This window comes from Poecilia reticulata, chromosome 18 (genome assembly GCF_904066995.2).
Source record: "Poecilia reticulata chromosome 18, P_reticulata-male-v2, whole genome shotgun sequence".
NCBI classification, from domain to species: domain Eukaryota; kingdom Metazoa; phylum Chordata; class Actinopteri; order Cyprinodontiformes; family Poeciliidae; genus Poecilia; species Poecilia reticulata.
This window is the reverse complement of record NC_088847.1, coordinates 19,026,918-19,046,477: the sequence shown is the minus strand read 5'-3', so window position 1 is coordinate 19,046,477 and position 19,560 is coordinate 19,026,918. Positions and strand designations below refer to the sequence as shown.

Here is a 19,560-nt window from a genome sequence, read left to right as displayed (position 1 = left end):
TGCAGATGACTCAAAGTGGAGCCTTTTCTCCTCCGCGAAGCTTAATCAAACCTTGTGACTTCTGTCATCTGACCGGGTCATTTTCTTCTATATATATATATATATATGACACAATTTTAAATCAGCTAGTGGACCAGAAAGTTTCTCGTTCGTTCATTACACTGCAAAACCACAAACTCTTTTGGTCGAGTTTCTAGTGCAAATAAGATCTTGCAAGTAACTTTTCAGCAAGATATAGGAGCTTATTTTAAGAAAATAATTCCTTAATATTGGATGGAAAAAGTCTTAGTTCCACTAGCAGAGTATTTAACAGATAAGGATACATTTTCCCCATATTTTAAAATATAATTTGCCGGTGGAACTAGTACTTTTTCATCACTATTAAGACATTATTTACTTAAATCAGGCTTCTATATCTTTCTGAAAAGTTAATTGTAAGTTACTTTTGTCTTACTTCAAGTCATTAAAATTCTTGCTCTTGAAGCTAAACTGTGTAGTTTCGCTAGACTTCAGTACTTGTTTCTTATTTCTACATGCTCTTTAATACCGTTTTTTATTTGCAATTCAAAGACAACATAGACTACTGAAAATAAAACACATTATAAATGATCCATCTCCACCAAATATGGGAGTAATTAATTATTGTTTTATTCAATAGTGAATAAAACAACTAAATTCGAAATATTTGTTTACCCTGTAGACAGAAAAATATCTAACTAAAAAACTTAAAATGTTCAACTGTACTAAATTTAGATCTTAGCTTTCGAATAAAGGAAATAAATAGTGTAAATGATTATTAAAGATTCACACTGAAGGAAAAATAAAAAGCTTTTCTGGCATTAGTGGTATATATGCTTTAAGGATAAAGAGAAACATTTATTTTGCTTTTAAATGCAATCCATTTTTTAATACATTATTGTGAAAAGGCTACTTGCTAATAGATTTCTTCTGTTTTGTTTTTTGGCAGCAACAGGATCCATCAAGCATTTGGAAAAACTGACCATTGGCACATTGGCATGTTTTCTGTCAAATTGGTGAAAAATCACTCTTTCATCCCTAATTACTGTCAGCATTGCATCTTTTATACAAGTGAATAAATGTATTGTCTTCAATCCAAAGGATTAATCCTTAAATTTGGAAAATGTTTGCCTTTGTGAGTGCTGTTCCCTCTGAATGAGAATCAGCTGCTCTATCACAAGGGTCAAGGGCAGCTGATTTAACTTAACAAATTGAGGAAGATTTCTGTATTTGAGAGATGCGAAAAAGGAAAATTACTTAATTTTGAAGAACAGCTCTGTACACTCAGCAGGGTCCTGTCGGCTGTATGGGAGCCCACCCAACTGGTCTACGTGTTTTTGGACTCTGAAGAGGTGTTGGGAAGTCCTGTTGGGGGTAATTCAGGTGAATGGGGTACCAGAAGTGTAGATAGGGGCTGTTAAGAAGCTCAGTCATCGTGGAGGGACTCATAGTAGAGCAGCTGCTCTTCCACATTGAAACTACAAAAAGGCTTTCTATACTGTAATCATGTGGACTTTTTAAACTCTTTTTCACTTAATTAAAAGAAAAAAAGATAAAGTATTTTTTAAATTGAATTTAATTGAGTCAGTTCAGACTAAAAATGTCACCAATAAGTAAATAAAAAATTAAATCCCTCATTGCCAATGTTGGGTACGGTGGAGGATCCTTGATGCTGTGGGCGTGTTTTAATGTGTTCTACACATCTTTACCAATAAATATGGAAGGTGTTCATGTTGCATATAAATAAACACATTTCATGACATGAGGTTGGTATTACTTTAATTAGCTGATAAGACGTAAAATTCATTGAATGAGGCACAGATCTACAGCAAAGACTGCAGCACATTCTGTACAATGTAAAGGAAAAAAAATAAAAATTACAAATCTGGGAAACACGCACTTGAATACACGTCACAAATAATTACACCAACAAAAGCTATTTTGTTTTCAGATCAAACAATCACAACATACAAGATTTAAAATATAAAACAACCATTCTGCAAAAACCAAAGCTCAGATATTTTAACTTATTTAGTTCAGCTTCACGTTCAAAGAATATAAAATATTTCAAGAGAACATAAGAGAAACACCAGAAACATCAATATACAGCTATGTCAACTTCAATATGTCTGAACAGATTTCCATGTTGAGTACATTTGTATTTATCATGCACAAAAGCTGTACAGTAGTTACACTCTGAGCAAAGACTTTGAAGGATAATCAATACATTTCTAGACTCTCATAAATAATCAAAGATTTGTCCAGCATCACAAAGAACTATTTTCTATGAAGATTAAAAGCTGCTTCAGATGGAGGGAAATTAGTAAAACAGATTCTGATAGAAAATGGACTCTGATGTTTTCCCACTGGATAGTGACGGGATTCACAGGAACATGACGTGTTTTTGTTAATAAATGTTTGTCTTTGAGCTGCAGGAAATCAAAGTCAATCTTTTGAGCTTTTAGAAGAACCAGCCAGGATATTCCCCGCTAGCGTGATCACATCCTCTGAGTATTTTCACATTTTCTAACCTTGAAGCCAGAAATTTCATTGTATTTTGTTGAGACTGTTTGTGACGACACAGAGTCGTGCGTAATTGTGAAGTTGAAGAAATCTTGATATGTGGTTTTCATTTGTGTATACAAATAAAAAATATGTTTGACACACCTGGCTAAAACCCATGGCAACCAAATATGAAGCTATGCAACACAGCGAATCTATGGAAGAGGAAACTCTGATCAAATGAGAAAATGATTAAACTTTTGTCGGTGCTGTGGGTGTTTTAACCCTGACACTTTTTGTGCTGAATGGTTAAACATTGTGACTTTCCATTTTTGCTTAAAAACTGCATTTCAGCGGCGTTGACTTTGTGCCGTCTATCAGCGAAACAATTTGCTATTTATGTAAATAAACAATTTGTGACGTTGAGATTTTATAACAGGAGAGCCTTTAAACTTTTTGTCAAGTGGCCCAAAATGTTAAATTAAAAGTAATCAGTAAGGAAGATTTAAAAAAATAAAATAAAATAGAATAAAGCAAATAAATTAGTCCGATTTTTTTGTTTGTCGTTTGTAGGACGCCGATGTTATTTATTCATTGTCGATCCAAAACAAGATCGACAGTGATGTGCAACTCAGTTGGGCTCAAATGAACAAATTTACAACAAATAAACAAAGCAGGCTGAATACAAATGTATATCTGACTTAATTTGTAAAAACAAATGTTAAACCATTACATTTGACTTCACAGTTGGGCGCTATTTTCTGTTGATGTCACATAAAATCCCTTTTAATTGCTTTAAATTTAATTTTCTCTGGAATAACTTGCGAATGTTTCTCTAAAATTCCAGCTAATCGTCAGTAAAACTCAGCCTCACACATACAGAGGGACTCGTTATGAATCTGTGACAGAACGAACAATACGAGGCTGTGTCAGCGCTCGGTTTCAGGAGAGTTTTATCAAACGTGTAATGTAGAAAAGCTGCGGTTTGCAGCCTGACTGCAGAGGAATGTTTGCAGAAGGAATTCCTGCTTTTAATTCAGCGGTATGGCCAGGATGAGTGCAGTCACAAGACTCTTGTTTGAGCACTTAGCATGTCCACTGTCTGTCCTGTGTTTATGTCCCAAATAATTGTTTTTAACCTCAAACTGAGAACCAGACTCATCATTTACAGCTTGACGGTTTGTTTAAACCTTGATAAAAATGTGATTGAGCATGCAGTGGAGTTCACGTAGAGGAGAAACGCAGAGCTCAGCCCACCGGACAGCCAGGCATCCTGAAGGCATCCGGCAGAGGACTGTCCAGCTTGCAGATGATTTTATATATTCCTTTCTTCCAGCAGGGGTCGCTGTCTCTCCCAGTCCAAATGGCCGAGTAAAACTCCCTCAGAGCCACTTCTGACACCTCGATGAATCTCTCAGGAACCTGCACACAGAAACGGACCAGTCAAAGTCTGTAACACGTACTGGCAGAGGAGGCAAACCCTTAGTTTAGTAGATTATCATTATTTAAAAGCAGCAAATGATAAATAAACAGTAATTCTAAAAAAGTAAGTACACCCTCTTTCAGGGTGATACATTTTTTTATTTATTTAGATTTGAAAAGGTTAAAAAAAAAATAAGTAAAATTCAACTTAAAAAAACACACAACAGATTCCAATAATAGTCATTATTTAGCACAGAATCATTTTCAGTTTGTTGAGGTTGCAAACATGTTAATCAAGTTGCGGTCCAGACTTTGACTGGACCGCTGCTGTACCTCCATTCACTTCTTTTTCAGCCCTTCTGTTGTAGATTTGACTTTGTGTTTGGGATCATTGTCCTTTTGGTCTCATGTTGTTATAAAGAGAAGTTAAAAATCAACTCAGTAGCTACATTTCCAACCAATTGTTGTGATTTATGAGAGAAAATAAAACAGAAAATGTGAATTTGTCACGTTTCTACTGGTTTGGAGCAAATTGACCAGTCAATGTGTAATTTTGAAAAACTTTGACATTTCTTATGACTGTAATAAACAGGAAGTAAAAGCTGCATGGACCACATATAAGAAAAATTGAGAGAGCTTTCCCCTCCAAGCTGGAGGTTTGTACTGAAATTTGCTTTTCAGGTTTTTATGACAGTTTTATAAAGAAAAATAACATATTTCACAGTTTTTTCAAAGCAGGCACTATTTTTAATTTTACATTTTAAAAGTTATTGGTTTTAAATTTTAAATACCAACCTGATTCACTTAAAGATTTTTCCTGACATTTTGCTGTAAATTTGGTGGACCACTACTGCCGGCTAGTGGTGAAAAAAAGATGTACATTTTGTGACAAGATAAAAACGGTTTTAACAGTTTGTGTCCTGCATTTCAACATAACATCTACTGCATAATATTTAAATTTTTAGTCAGAAGTTAAAAGTTTATTTATTACAGACAATTTATTTGAGACATTATTTCCCTGAGTAGAATGAAAATACAACCCCATTTTTCAATTACATTTAAAGACAAATATTTCATTTTATTGGAGATTTTTTCTAATTCAAATCTGTCAAAATTACACACCCAGGCTCAAGTATATATTGAGGCAACCAATATTTAGATAAATGCCACTGAAATTGTACAGAAACAATCTTCTAACAGGATATTTACCCACTCTTCTCAACAGAAATGTTGATGTTTCATTTAAATTGTGGGATTTTCAATAGGACTGAAGTCTATGACATTTTATTGCTTTAACAAGTCAATTATAAGCAACAAAATCTGGATTTTTTGAACCAAAAAGTTTAAAATAATAACTACAACTAAGTAAAACTACACATTAATTGCATAACCAACAAGATTGCAGCAACTGGTTTCTGAATGGTAATTCAACAACAAAACACTTGTCTTTTCCAGCAGCGCAAACGGTGGTAAAACCAGTTAACTAAAGTGCTGGAACTTTCTTTGGGTTGCTAGGTAACGGGCAGAGCTTCACATTGGTTGCTAGGTAACGGGGGCAGTGCCTCTCAAATGGAACTTAATATTTTTGAAACGTCTCATTTTCCAGATCCCTAAAAACACAAACTTGTTGGCAAAAAATAGCTGGATGCTTTTTTTGTTTTGTTTTGTTTTTTTTAAATCACTTGGTCTGTTTTTTAGAAGCAGTTGAGTCCCAAATGGAAGAACAAAAACAGGCAAAATGTAAATTTTGGATATAATTCGACAATAAAAGCTTTTCCTAACAGGACACCGATCCAAAGCACACATCCCAACTGGTTCTTCTGGAATGACTCCATCTCCACTATATGGAAAATATGGAAATTATATGCGCTTCCCTTAAAACTGGGAATGAGCCAATAAAAACCAACTTAAATGGAGTTAATTTAAAGAGTAAATACAATAGGCTGACACATTTATGCCAGAAACTTAATGATTTATGCCATTTCTGTCCTCCAAATATCAGTACGACAGTATGTATGTTTATGTTTTACCGAATTTGGCATAAACTGAAACTTGTGCTCCTACTTTTTGTTTTTTAAAACAGCTGTTTCTCATACACTCATTCCCTCCTGGTGACAGATGGTTGAAATAAGTCAGATTCGCATGACAAGAATGCCTACACGTCTGTAAACTTCTGTACTGATCCTGTCCTGACCTGGTAGACGTTGCTCTTGTTGTAGTGCATGTTCAGGATGCGGTACAGCTCCGTATCTCGACCCACTCGCAGCTGATTCTCTCGGCCCAGACGAGCTGTGCCGTCCCTGCGTCAGAAACATCCTCAGTTTCATTCATCCCTTTTACAGACATTTATTGACTTCAACATATTAGAACACAAACGATCTAAATGAGCTCAAAATAATCAAAGTGTCAAGCAACACAAATCATTTTTTCTGTTTTCATTTGTTGCCATGTGAAGCTGCTTATGTGATTAATGGTATGAGAGTGAAAAGAACTATAAAAACCATGTTTATAGTTACTTCTAAACACATTTAAACTGGATTATCTTCTAATGCAGGGGTTTACAAACTTTGTTCATGTGGGTTTAAATGTTGAGTCAAAAGTACTCACAAGAAAATATAGAAAAGGAAACTAAAATTAATCAAATAAAGTAGTCCAATTTTTTTATTTATTTATTTTAAGGAAACTGATGTTATTCATCATAGATGCAAAACATAAAAATGTTTCATCTAGTTTTCAAATTCTTTTGGGTTCGATTAAACAGATTTATTCTCAGTTATATAAAAACAGGATTTGGCCCATTTTCTTTCAAAACACATACTATGTTTAGCCAAATTTAACAAATCATATAAAAGCTGATTTAGGTGCAGCGAAATCAAACATCTCTGGATAAACGCGGTTCTACTTAATATAAACGCCTGGCTGAAAAAAGATGAATACTTTGTGCTGGATTTAAAATTTTTCCATTTCAAGAAAATTATGTTGGTAATAATTTTATTCTATTCTATATTTATTTTATTTTTATTACTAAAAATGTCCGCCGGTGATGGACGGGTCAAATTTAAATCAAACTGCAGTAACTGAGCCGCACTTTGGTCACCCCTATTTAACATATATCTATATCTATACATTGTTCCACTCCGTTTTGTAAAAAATATAGATCATTAAATTTGTAAAAAAAAAAAGATTAAAATAAACACTAGCAGACTCTAGTGTAGATGGAGTAAATTCGGGGCAGAGTGTAACTCACCGAGTGAGAGCGTCGCGGACCGCCTGGCGTGCAAATCGCTCCATCTGGATGTAGAAAAACTCCCTGAAGTTGCTGAACCATTTAATCATCTGCGAGGTCACGCAGCGGTTAAACTAGACAGCAGGAGAAAGACGCTTATTAGCTTTATTTATTATATCATAATATTTTTATTTCATGGGTTGGACAGACTGCAAAACAATATCCAGATTCAATTTATTTGAAAACGATTAACAAACCAGAGAGCAGCTATTTTTGGTCTGTACAGTTTGAGTTTGGCCAGGCTGCGGCTGCGGCTGCTTTATGCTGCTGGGTTAGCTGATGACACCTGTGCTGGCCGACCCTGAAGCCACAAACTAATTAAGGTCACAGCTTTGATCCCTCTGCAGAACATTTAAATAAGTGTAAAACTAATTCTGCCTCATTGCAGCAGCTCACACGTAATAATCTAGAGAAACCAAACATATGGGTTCAGTAAATTCATTCAGTGGGGAAGAAATTGTAAAAAATAGTTGGAAATCATTCTTTTTTATTTTAGGGATTGAATCAAGGCTCCTGCAGTCACCATGTGACTTTTTACACCTCTGTTAAATACAGTTGGTGCTGTGTGTTTTGCTTCTGTCCAGACTTTTGTTAAACATTGTGAAAACATGCACGAATTGCTCTGAGATTTAATTTGCAGCACCGTCTTAAAACCTGACAGATAAAACACTATCTGTGCTTCCTTTTCAAATGTGTGCAAAACTTTGTCAATTTTCCACTAACGTGGAAGAAAACGCAATTTCTAAACTAACGCAATTAAAATCACATTTGAATATGTTTGCTCATCCGATAAGTCGTTAAAAAACATGACAACCGTCTTCCTCTAACCACCTACTGCCAGTAAAAACAGCAGGTTATTAATCACATGGTTGTTGATCGGGATTACCGTATCTAATCTAATCTAATTTTGATGCAGCTGAAAAACCAGCTCATCTTTTTTATGGAAAAACGTGTTGTTGTTTTTTTTAATGTTGATTTTCCACTGAACAAATTTATTTTCATAATTCTAATTTGTGTAGTTCTATGGTCAATGGAGATGCAGCTACTGTGAACATGCAACATAATGTACAACGTTTCACTCTTAGTATAAGGTAGCAGATGGATTCAAATCCTTCACTCAGGGCCAGACATATCTAGGATAATATAGGGTTTTTGTTACGTCAAGGCAATTACCTCTAAGTTTTCAATCAAACTAATAAATGTGAGAAATCTATTTGAAATGCTTTAAAAGCATATCAGTTTGTAAAAATCCATATTTGGTGATTTTACATAATGTCATTTTTGCATCAGGGGGTCCAAAATGAACCTGTTCTAAATGTAAACTAGTTGATGTATCCAGATGGAAAGCACCATAAATATCATTTATATATTAAGACTCCAACATTGAACTTTAATACTGCATTCACTCTCCTCTGGGCTGATTGACCTTCCTATCAATAACTGAATATTCAGTTTTATATGTGGATCAAACATGAATTAAGACTCTGACTCTGAACTTTAAATCTATTTACATTGTGGTCTAAAGAGCAATTAAAATGAATATATAAAGAAGGCCATCCTTTGACTGAGACTGAAAGACTCAAAAGATAAGGCCAGGTGGTTTTATTCAGGGGTGGGCACATTTAAGCTAATATGCTAATAGTGAAAATAAGTTTTAGTTTAGCATTTTTGCTATCCTTTGACATTTTTAGCACATCTAGCTACCTCTAAATTATTTTTTCCAGCTAAATCCCAAATATACTTGGATGTTTTGTAAATATTCTGTTGAATAAAGTTCAAAATCTTTGTTGAAGTTTTGGTTATTGACCATTAAGAGTTCTTAGTTTGTTAGACATTTATATCCATGCTCTTATTTTGAAGTGGGTGAAGACTGCTTACACGGCAGTTCCATTCCCTCTCTTTTTTCCTGCAGTAACTGTATTTTAAACCAGAAACATTCAGGAACAAAATAAAACATGGACAGCAGCAAACAATATATAAACATACTGTAAATACAGTATCTAAGGGTAATATAGAACACACAAAATTACAATGCAAAAGTTAAATTGTTGTTCAATAGTTGTCTTTCAAGGTCAGATATAGCTTGAAATTAAGTTAGCGCTTTAGCACTAGCTTCCACTAAGTACTGTGTTGGTGTGATGTGTTAGTGTTAGCAGAACTAACTTTTTAGTTAGCTAGTTAGTGGTGTGACATCCTATGATGTTACATGATGGTAATGGTAAGAAGATATCAATTAATTCACACATCAAAGAATCAACCTGTGTCTGATAACGTGAAGAGAGCTACAATTCAACTCTGAGCAAGAGGAATGTTTTAGACATTTTATCACTGGCAAAAATGTCAGGGTTGTTCACAGCACACGCAGTTTCTGATAGGTTTCATCGACCTGTCGACCTCGCTAACAAAAGTTAGCAATTGGGTAAAATAAGCGCCAAGTATTTTCTGAATAGCCAAGGGTCCAAACCCTCTGTACGAAGCAAAGCGTAGAACCAGGGGCTGGTTTTTACCAGGACAGAGAGGTACAGATCATTTTTGTGTCTTGTACAGGAGCAATAGCAGAGCTGAGAAACAGGAAGATAGATGGATTGGAGTCTTGTCTGAAATAAAGTAAGCACTGCTCTGATCTGTCATGGTGAAGAAATTGCGTTGAGCAGCCACTACCCTGTTCGGGGAACCGAGAGAGTTGGTTCGAGTATGTTTTAAAATCCCTACACGGGCTCCCTGTAGCTCAGAGAATAGACTTTAAAATACTGTTGTTAGTTTATAAATCACTGAACAGCTTAGCACCACAATCTGCTGTTGTATCAACCTTACAGACCTCTCAGGTCTTCTGGTTCTCCTCTGAAAAACCAGAACCAAATATGGAGAAGCAGCATTCAGCTTCTGTGTACCACAAATCTGGAACAAACTTCCAGAAAACTGCAAAACAGCCGTAACACTGAGTTTCTTTCAAATTTGACTAGAAATCCACCTGTTTAGAGTTTCCTTTGAAACATAATTAATGAAACATTGACCAAAATACTTGATGCGTATTGACGATCTTGATGATGGCGCTTGTCAAAATGTAATGTCTGTTACTGGTTTTCACAAACGTTGACTGTATGTTGTGTTTATGATTTTTTATTCTTGTGTTTTTATGATTAAAGCACTTTGAACTGCCTTGTTGTGAAAATCAATAAAGTTTGTGCTATACAAACAAACTTGGTTGGTTGGTTGGTTGGTCAGTCGATGGCTTGGTTGGTGGATCTTCCTTTACTGTACCGTGTGACCCTGTCTTGGATAACTAGGGACTATGGACGGATGGATCATTGAGGCACATTTACCTTGACATCAGGGAAGTAGGTCTTGAGCGTGTTGGAGCTGGGGTACCGTGTGTAGAAGAACATGAGCTTGGCTTTCTTCAGATGGCAGGGAGACAATCCCTCCTGAGCGTAAACATGACACTGGTTAAGGACAAACATGAACAAACACAATCCTCTCTGTTATTCCTTCCCTCAAATGACAAAAAGGATATCCCGCCGGCGGTCAGGTAGAGCTCTCCTCCGTCCATTCCTCCACCTCCTCTGATGCTGCCGTCTCCCCTCACCCCCCTCTCCCTCTCTCTGACTCCATGGCGAGTCAGCGACGGGTCCAGGTGCCCGAGGAAAGGGAGCGGAGGGAAGGAGGCGTGAGAGGAGAACTCCAGGAAGGGGTCAGAATTCAGGTAGTCCTTCCGAGACGGAGCGAGATGCGGGAGCTGTGGGTGGTGGAGTGAGCGGGAGAAGAGCTGCTGCATGGAGTAGTGGAGTAATGGAAGAGGAAGAGGCGGAGGTGGAGGAGGAGGTGGTGGAGGTGGTGCAGGGAAGGAGGATGATGAGGAGGAAGAGGACGATGAAGAGGGGTGGAAAGAAGTGGAGGAGGAAGTCTCTTTGGGCTGTGAAGCTGGAGGCAAGAGTGGAGGGTGAGGAAGAGGAGTGGGTCGGGTCAAAGAGGGGTGATGAAGGGGGAGATTTGGGTGGGAGGAGTTGATGCTGGTAGAGAGTGGCGGTCCGAGGAGAGGGAAGGTCTTCCGCGTGTCAGGTGACCTGTGAACGGCCAATGGCATTGCCAGATCTGGTCCAGGAGGAACCAACTTCTTGAGCTGCTGCTCTCTGTCTCCGTCCTCCTTCTCCTTCATCGGTTCCTCCACTCTTCCTCTCGTCAACAGTCCCATCCAGTCGTCCCTCCCCTTCCCTCCGTCCTGTGCCTGATCAGATGGGTGGAAGGAGATGGCGGCAGGCTGGGAGGAATGGTCCATCATCTCCGTGTAAAGACGAAGGACTCGGTCAATGACTCGCGCCACGGCGCTGCCCAGCTCCAGCTTCAGCGCCTGAGCAAACTTCTGTCCTCCCTCCTCATCCTCGTCTTCAGTGCCTCCGTCCCAGTCTCCCCTGGTCAGACCTCCGCACTCCAGCCACAGTCTTGATCCCTCCATGATGCCCTCCATGTCTCCTTCTCTTCCTCTCTCTGTCCGTCTTTCTCTGTCTTTATGCAACTCGTCTTTCCGTTTGTGGAAGTTGTCAAAATGGGAAACAGAAAGCAGGGAGAAAGATTCCTTCTCCATCTCAGCGCCATCAATGTCCTCTTCATCAAACATCTCTCCTGTGACGTCTTCCTCATCCTCCACCGTCCCTTCATCTCCATCACACCTGGTTCCGCTTAGGCGCTTCGTTTTCTTCTCCTCCTTCTCTGCCTTTTCCCCAAACGCCCTCCAGACTTTCTCCTGCAGGGCCTGCAGTCTCTCCCTGGCCTCCTCAAGCTGCTCCTTCAGCTCCTCCCTCTCCCGTCTCCTCCCCTCTCTCCTCTTCCCTCCGTCCTCCAACTCCTTATCTTTCTGCCTGCACTCTAGCTTCATCCTTTTCACTTTCATGACATCTTGACTCCACTCAGCCATGAGGGCGTTGTCGTTGCACTTCCTTTTCACCTCCGTCAACTCGTCCTCTCCCTCCATTATCCCCTCTTCTTGCTCTATTTGAGTGGCAGTCACTTCGTTCTGGTTTGCAGTCAGGATCCTCCGTGGACCTCCGCCCGGCTGGAGGAGATGGTGGATGAGGGGGAAGCCAGGGGGTCTGAAGCCGGGAGCGGTGTGGACTCCAGATAGGTCGGCGGAGGAGAGACCGGGAGTAAAAGTCCGTATCTGGGGGGAGGAGTCATCGAAAAGGTCTGTAGATGAATTCATCACTGCAAAGACAACCACAGAAAATTTGTGTTGATAAGTTTGTATTTTAAACAGTTTTTGTTGTTCTAAAAATGTAAAAGTGACAAAACTGGTATTCATATCCACTACTGCACGACTATTGCAAACTTCAGTGTATATTATAAGTGATATAGATTAACTAAATCACTTATAATCAACTATTGTTTTGCAGATAAACTGTATAAATTTATCCTTTTTTGAATAAAAGCCACTTGAGGGTCTGAAAAGTTGCTAAATATAACGATAAAGTGGATAAGTTGGCAACAGTGCTTCTCATCCTGACCACACTCTATCTTGGTCACACCCCTTTGTGTTTCTTGGCTCCGCCCACTTTCTGTAACTTTCTAAATCTGCCAGGGGGCATGGCTTAGGCTTTAACAAGGGGGCTAGTTACGTTTTTAAGAAATAAAAATATGAAAAGTGTTCAGTTTATTAATATTAAACCCACTAAGTTAGGGGTGATACATTAATTTTTGTTTTGGGCCAAATCAAAATTATGAATACTCTTAAAGGGCCAGTTGTGCCAGAATGCTGACAAAACCTGCTCACAAACTGTTAAAATATCAATGAATTCTTGAAATGAAATATTATTGAACATCTTTTCGGTCCCTCTAGGTTTTTGTGATTCTTTTTGTGATTTTTTTGCAATAGAAATCAAAGTGTTTGTGGTACTAATTTAGAAATATTTCTACTTCTTTATGATGGTAAATAGACTATAATCTGACATCAATTTAGGCTGAGGTAGCTGTTTAGAACAAGTAAGAAAGTTTTTGACAATTTCTGAGAAAAATCTCTAATAAACTCTCAATTATGAAGTGCGAGGATTTGTTGACAATAATTATTATTGTGGAATAATAATTATTGTGGAATTATTATTCCACAATAATTCTCAAGAAACTGGAGGGACTGATTGATATAATTTAGCAGTAGACAAATAACAACTGCAATGATTTGATTAATACCAAAATATTTAAGCACACTTAGTGTTTAATCTATGATGTAGAGGGCCACATAAAAAGCTATGGCGGTCCAGATTTGGCCCACGGGCCTTGAGTTTGACACGTGTTCTACGTCAATGTTTTCTACAGCGACCTTTTGTTGATAATTCAGTGATCCATCTTTTGCCCATTCTTGACAAAACAGTTCAAGCTCAGTCAGATTGGATGGAGAAACAGGTGGTCTATTGGATTTTGGGACTTTGACTTTCTGATGTAAATTATGCAATCTTGTTGTATGTTTGTCGTTCTGTTAAAAGATGAGCCTCCGCCCCAGTCCCATGTCTGTACTGTTTCTAACAGGTTCTCTTCCACCTTACCATCAACTCTTGCTGAACAAATGCATGCTAACACCATGATGCTGCCACCACCGTGTCCCACTCTTGGAATGGTGCTTTAAATGTGGATCAAAACGTATTGTTTTGGTGTCATCTGACCAGAGCTCCTGAAAACGGGATGTTTTTACTAATGAAGTGACTTCAGACTTTTGAATAGTTTCCTGTGTGGTGTTTATTTGCTTGGTTTGGTCCTTCTCTGCCAAAGTTATTCAGATTCCAAAAAGATGAATAACAGAAACTTTTTGATTGTACTCACAATTTTTACTAGAATCTCTAAATAAAAAGGACTAAAAAATTGAAAGCATTGACACTTTTTTTTATAAGGATTATTCTTACAAAAGCAAAATGAAAGCGGTCTTTTACATTCCCAATGTCACATTCAAATTAATTTCCTTGCCTTTCAGAGAAAGAAAATATCTCCAATGAAAATATGTTTTTAATGTGAGATTTGGTGAATTAATCTATTATTTCACTGTAACATGGTCAGAACATGAATGCTCAACTAACCTGAACAACAAAACAGGCCACTGATCGGTCAAAGGCTGCAGCCTTGTCCACTTGGATCTTTATAATGATGATCTGCAAAAATTGAACAGGAGGGAGAACTTTAACTTTAACCATCCTTAAAGATGGATGGATGGATGGATGGATGGATGGATGGATGGATGGATGGATGGATGGATGGATGGATGGATGGATGGATGGATGGATGGATGGATGGATGGATCATCCATCCATCCATCCAAAACTGGTGTTATGTGCTCAGAGCACATAACACCAGTTTTAAAGTCCCTACACTGGCTTCCTGTAGCTCAAAGAATAGACTTTAAAATACTGTTGTTAGTTTATAAATCACTGAACGGTTTAGCACCACAATAAAGATCTGTTATTGCTGCACCAACCGTCTAGACCCCTCAGATCTTCTGGTTCTGGTCTGCTCTGCATCCCCAGAACCAGAACCAAATGAGGAGAAGCAGCATTCAGCTTCTACGCACCACAAATTTGGAACAAACTTCCAGAAAACTGTAAAACAGCTGAAACACTAGGTGCCTTTAAATATCAACTTAAAACCCACCTGTTTAGAGTTGCTTATGGCTAAATTAGGTTTAGAGTGCGGGTTTTGATGTCTTTGATGTTTTTAATGTTTTTATCTTTACTTTTCATCTAGTTATTAACTTATTTTTATTTCTTTCACACTGTCTATGTGAAGCCCCCCCGGAAAACGTCCCAGTTAAACGAATCTATATCTAGGGGTGTGAGAATCCTTGTTAAATGACATCTTAACTAAAAATCTGAGGTGTGAGACGTTTAACTGAAGTCCTACAAGGGGTGCGGGTTTTAATGTTTTTATCTTTAACCTCTTTTTTTTAAATTCTCTTTGTCTTTCTGTTTATTCAGTTAGCTGTTTTTATTTTAATTATGTAAAGCACTTTAAAATGCCTTGCTGCTGAAATGTGCTATACAAATAAAATTTGATTGATTGATTGATTGATTGATTGATTGATTGATTGATTGAAATCACCAACAGAATCATTTAAAGTCAAACATCCAACTTCAAACCCCAACCTCATAATCCAAGATGACTGCCACATGCATAAACATAAAAATTGCAGATCATGAATATTATTTGTACTTCTACCAGGTTATATCTGATTAAATTTGTCACATAGTGTCAGTGAAAGCTTTGCTGTGCTGTGTGAATATTTTTCAGATGCATCTTGTTATTGGCTTGTAAAGTTAATCATCGCTAGTTTGGTCCTGACACTGACAGAGGTGAGTTGGGTCTGACGTCCTTCTGAGTTTCATTTTAACCATGCTTACCAGCTTCAAACGTAAATATTTTGCAGCTTGTTTTTGTAGTTTTTGTTTGTTAAGGGTTCCTTGAACACGTTAGAATAGGTCTCTGAGCTATACCAAACAGTTTCATTACAACTGTGCACAAAGCGTTGAGTTGGCCCCCACTCGCACATGAAAATAGCTGCAAACAGATGCACAATTACACATTACTCATCTTTGAAAAACATTAGTAGAGCTTCCTACACAACCAACAAGAGTGCAGCAAGTTGTTTCTGGATGGTAAGTCAACAACAAAACGCTTGTCTTTTCCAGCAGCCATTGTACAGCGCATACAGCAGTAAAACCAGCTGACCAAATGTGCTGGAACTCCACTTTGGTTGCTAGGTGACAGACTGGGCTTCACTGGGGTTGCTAGGCGACAACACAGTGCCTGTCGTGACTTAACAATATGGAGGTTTTTTGAAATGCTTTATATTCCGAACGCCAAAAAACAGCTTGCTGGGTTTTTTGGGTGTGTGGGCTGTTATTAGAAGCAGCAGAAATCCACATGGAAGTATAAAAATGTGCAAAATGTGAATTTTGCAAAATAGGTCTTCCTTAAATATTTGACATGTTGCACTCAAATATCAGTTTTAAACTTTGGAATAAATATGAAACATATTAATGGGGTTTTTGTGGCCTATTGACATAAGGAAGAGAGAAAAGTTTCAGAGTCAATAATCGAACCCAGAACGACTGCGCTGCAAACTATCGCATCCGTAAATACGGTGCCTGCTCTACCTCTACATCACAAGATATATTTATTGTTAAGCAACAGATTTGTATCAGGCTGAACAGGAGGAACCAAAATCAGATGTAGGGCAGAGAGAAAGAGGTTAACAGCCTGTGGGTCAGGCTATGTGCTGGTAGGGCACCGGGTAACATCTGGCTCATGATCTCTGCCTCGCATCATCCTCCGGGTTTCTTTCTATACTTCCTGTTGTGCTTGAATCCGTACTCCACAACCTAACAAAAACTGGAAATAACAACAACATAGGTGTGTTTTTAGATGTTCCAAATAATAAACATCGGCTTATTTTCACCTTCCTTTGTACAACGGGGCATTTTAAACACAAAGAACCGGTCCTCATCTGTTTTTTACTAACCTAACCTCCCTCCCACTTTTCCCCCCCTTTTCCTTCCTCTGCCATCCTCTCTTTTCCTCCCCCTCAGTGTGTTATCTGTTTGGGCAGGTTGTTAAGCTCTGTTTGATCAGAGTGTTTATCGTCACACACACTTTCACCATCAAAAAAACGGGAAAGAGGCTTGAGAGAGGGCTAACAATGGTCAACTGTCCTTGTAGAGTGAAATGGAGTGAGAGTAGTGTGAACAGCAACACCCATAATCCACTTCAGATAGATCGACAGATAGACAGATAGACAGATAGACAGATAGATAGATAGATAGATAGATAGATAGATAGATAGATAGATAGATAGATAGATAGATAGATAGATAGATAGATAGATAGATAGATAGATAGATAGATAGATAGATAGATAGATAGATAGATAGATAGATAGATCGCCCTGGTGCAACATGAACAGAATAATCCTCCTATAAATAGCTAAATATCAATTATTCAAATGCCCTCTCCTCTCCGCTATAATACAGCCCAGATGGCAGGCCGACCAATGCGCTTATATCAGGGACAGATTAGCCTTTCAAAGCCAGCGGAAAGCTGCACAAAATATGAGCCTTGAGCTACAAATATGAGCGCTATTAACCACCAGATTAGGTTTAAGAATATGGCACTGCTGGAGCAGAAAAAACTAGCAGCACAGTGATTAACGTGCCTAAACCGGGGATGTTAATAGACCTAATGCATGTTGGGAAGACTTCCCTATCTGCAAATTTAAAAGTAATTATCAAATCGACTGGAGCCGTCAGTTTTGTAATGCAAAAACTGGCTTGAATAAAACAACCTTAGGAAATATCTAAGAGATTTGATAGTCAAAAAAGTCCATTTTGATTGTTGCATTAAACTACAAATGGAAATATGTTTATTTTAATGAAAAACAAAACAGAATTTCTGGTAAAAGTTCACTTATTTTAAATAGTAAAAATAAACTTTCATTACAACTAAAACTAAACATTGGTTTTAAAAATCTTCATATAAAAATAATTTTAAAAAAAATCAGATTGTAAATATAAGCACCCTATTGAGAGAAATACATGTTTTTTAATTTAAAAATTTGTAAAAAACAAAAATACTAAAAATGGAGAGGGGGTATTAACAACATTCACAGTGGAAATTACACATATATTAAGTAACTATTGGTATATAATTCACATATAAAATATACGTAAGCTCTGACTACAAATACATATTTTTTTAGAACTCAAAGTAAAAAAAACTTGAACTATTTCATGACATTTACACAGTCAATAAAAAAATTCAAAAATAATTCCAGCTTTTGTTATATTTTCATATTTCAAAATAATTTCTGCTTACAAATAGAACGTTTTCATACAAAACATAATTTCAAAAATAAATTCAAAACATTCATGTTGCAAAGGTTATGTTGAATATTTTAACACACACACAGTATTTACTTTGTCATTGGCTCAAAATATTTAAACTCTAAACATTAATATAGAGTATACGAGTTTAATTATAAATAAATAAATGTTATTTTGTTGTATTATATTTATAGTTTTATTTAAAAGTATCTATCTATCTATCTATCTATCTATCTATCTATCTATCTATCTATCTATCTATCTATCTATCTATCTATCTATCTATCTATCTATCTATCTATCTATCTATCTATCTATCTATCTATCTATCTATCTATCTATCTATCTATCTATCTATCTATATATCTATCTATCTATATATCTATCTATCGTTTGAAGCTTTTTCAAGCCTCGGGGCGCGTGGCAACATCTGCCGGCTCTGTCACGCGACAGGAATCCGCTTTGGCCGTTCTCGCGCACCGAGCCGTCAGTTTGTTTCTGTGCGCGCGCTCGCGCCTGCGTCCTGTGACTAATTGGCAGCTGTGAGGACTAATGTCGCATTAAAAAAACACGCAGATAAACACACAGAGCGCTAAAGGCAGCCGCTGGTTCGGGTTGTTGTTAAAGCGGCTTCGTTTAAAAGATGAAGTTTTAAATTCAGAAGAAATAACTCACGGAGAGGAGCTCCAGCTGTGTCCGCTCCCCGAAGCTTTTTCCACTCCACTGTCCGCCTCTCACTGTCTCCAGAACGGGCACTGACCTGGACCGGGACCCGTAAGAGAGCTGCGTCACACAGTTTTATTCTCACCCGCTGAGCAGCTCTTAGGGATTTATTCTAGTTGCGCAGAGGTTTTGTTTTTGTTGTTCCTCCCTCGTCAGTCCATCTATGTTCGGCTGGCTGGCATCAGCCCTGACGCGCTGCTCCCGGTGTGGAGTGGAGTGGAGTGGAGTGGAGCGCAGTGGGCGGGCAGGCGGGCTACAGAGCTGTCCACTTGACGGTCCGATCCCTCCCATGTTGGCATGACCCCCACTATGAGCTCATACACATCACACGGAAACTACAAACACCAACATTTCTGCTGCTCCTTAACTTACTCAGCTCACTCTGCCCATTAATAACAGTAGCTGCTGCCACACTCATCATGGGAAGAGACTTCATTTGGCAGAAGACTCGCAGGGCATTAATGTGCAACGCTGTCAAAGACATTGTATGGAAACAAAATAAATACATGCCCACAAAAAAACTATGAAAGTTTCTGGAAAAAGAGTTTCAGAGGTTAAGCATTCTCGAATTTCCAATTTATTCTAAAAAATGTCTGAGACTAATCTAAAAATTTCAGAAATTTTGTAGAATCAGAAATGTATAAGTTTGAAAAGTAGAACATTTGCTAGAAAAAACTCAGAAATTTTTAGATTAATCTCAGAAAGTTTCTAGAAAAAAAGTTTCAAAAATCGAATTTTTTAAAATTGCCACGCTTTTCCAGA

General features: G+C 37.8%; 1 protein-coding gene across 3 annotated transcripts; it reads right to left on the bottom strand.

Annotated features, from left to right (window-relative positions):
• Positions 1 to 1,780: 1,780 nt before the first annotated feature.
• Positions 1,781 to 19,261, bottom strand: prox3 (prospero homeobox 3). 3 transcript variants are annotated; one of them, XM_008435899.3, is made up of 7 exons: positions 18,751 to 19,261; positions 14,284 to 14,355; positions 10,743 to 12,427; positions 10,552 to 10,659; positions 7,190 to 7,302; positions 6,137 to 6,242; positions 1,781 to 3,942 (listed from the first exon to the last, which is right to left on the bottom strand). In XM_008435899.3, exons 3-7 carry the CDS (start codon positions 12,423 to 12,425, stop codon positions 3,769 to 3,771), a joined length of 2,184 nt encoding a protein of 727 aa, XP_008434121.2. In that variant the 5' UTR covers positions 12,426 to 12,427; positions 14,284 to 14,355; positions 18,751 to 19,261; the 3' UTR covers positions 1,781 to 3,768. The 3 variants fall into 3 exon arrangements, with proteins under 3 accessions (XP_008434121.2, XP_008434123.2, XP_081455544.1); XM_008435901.3 differs by lacking the exon at positions 14,284 to 14,355 and having other exon boundaries at positions 18,751 to 19,249; XM_081599418.1 differs by lacking the exon at positions 14,284 to 14,355 and having other exon boundaries at positions 10,743 to 12,383; positions 18,751 to 19,248.
• Between the last annotated feature and the right edge of the window lie 299 nt (positions 19,262 to 19,560).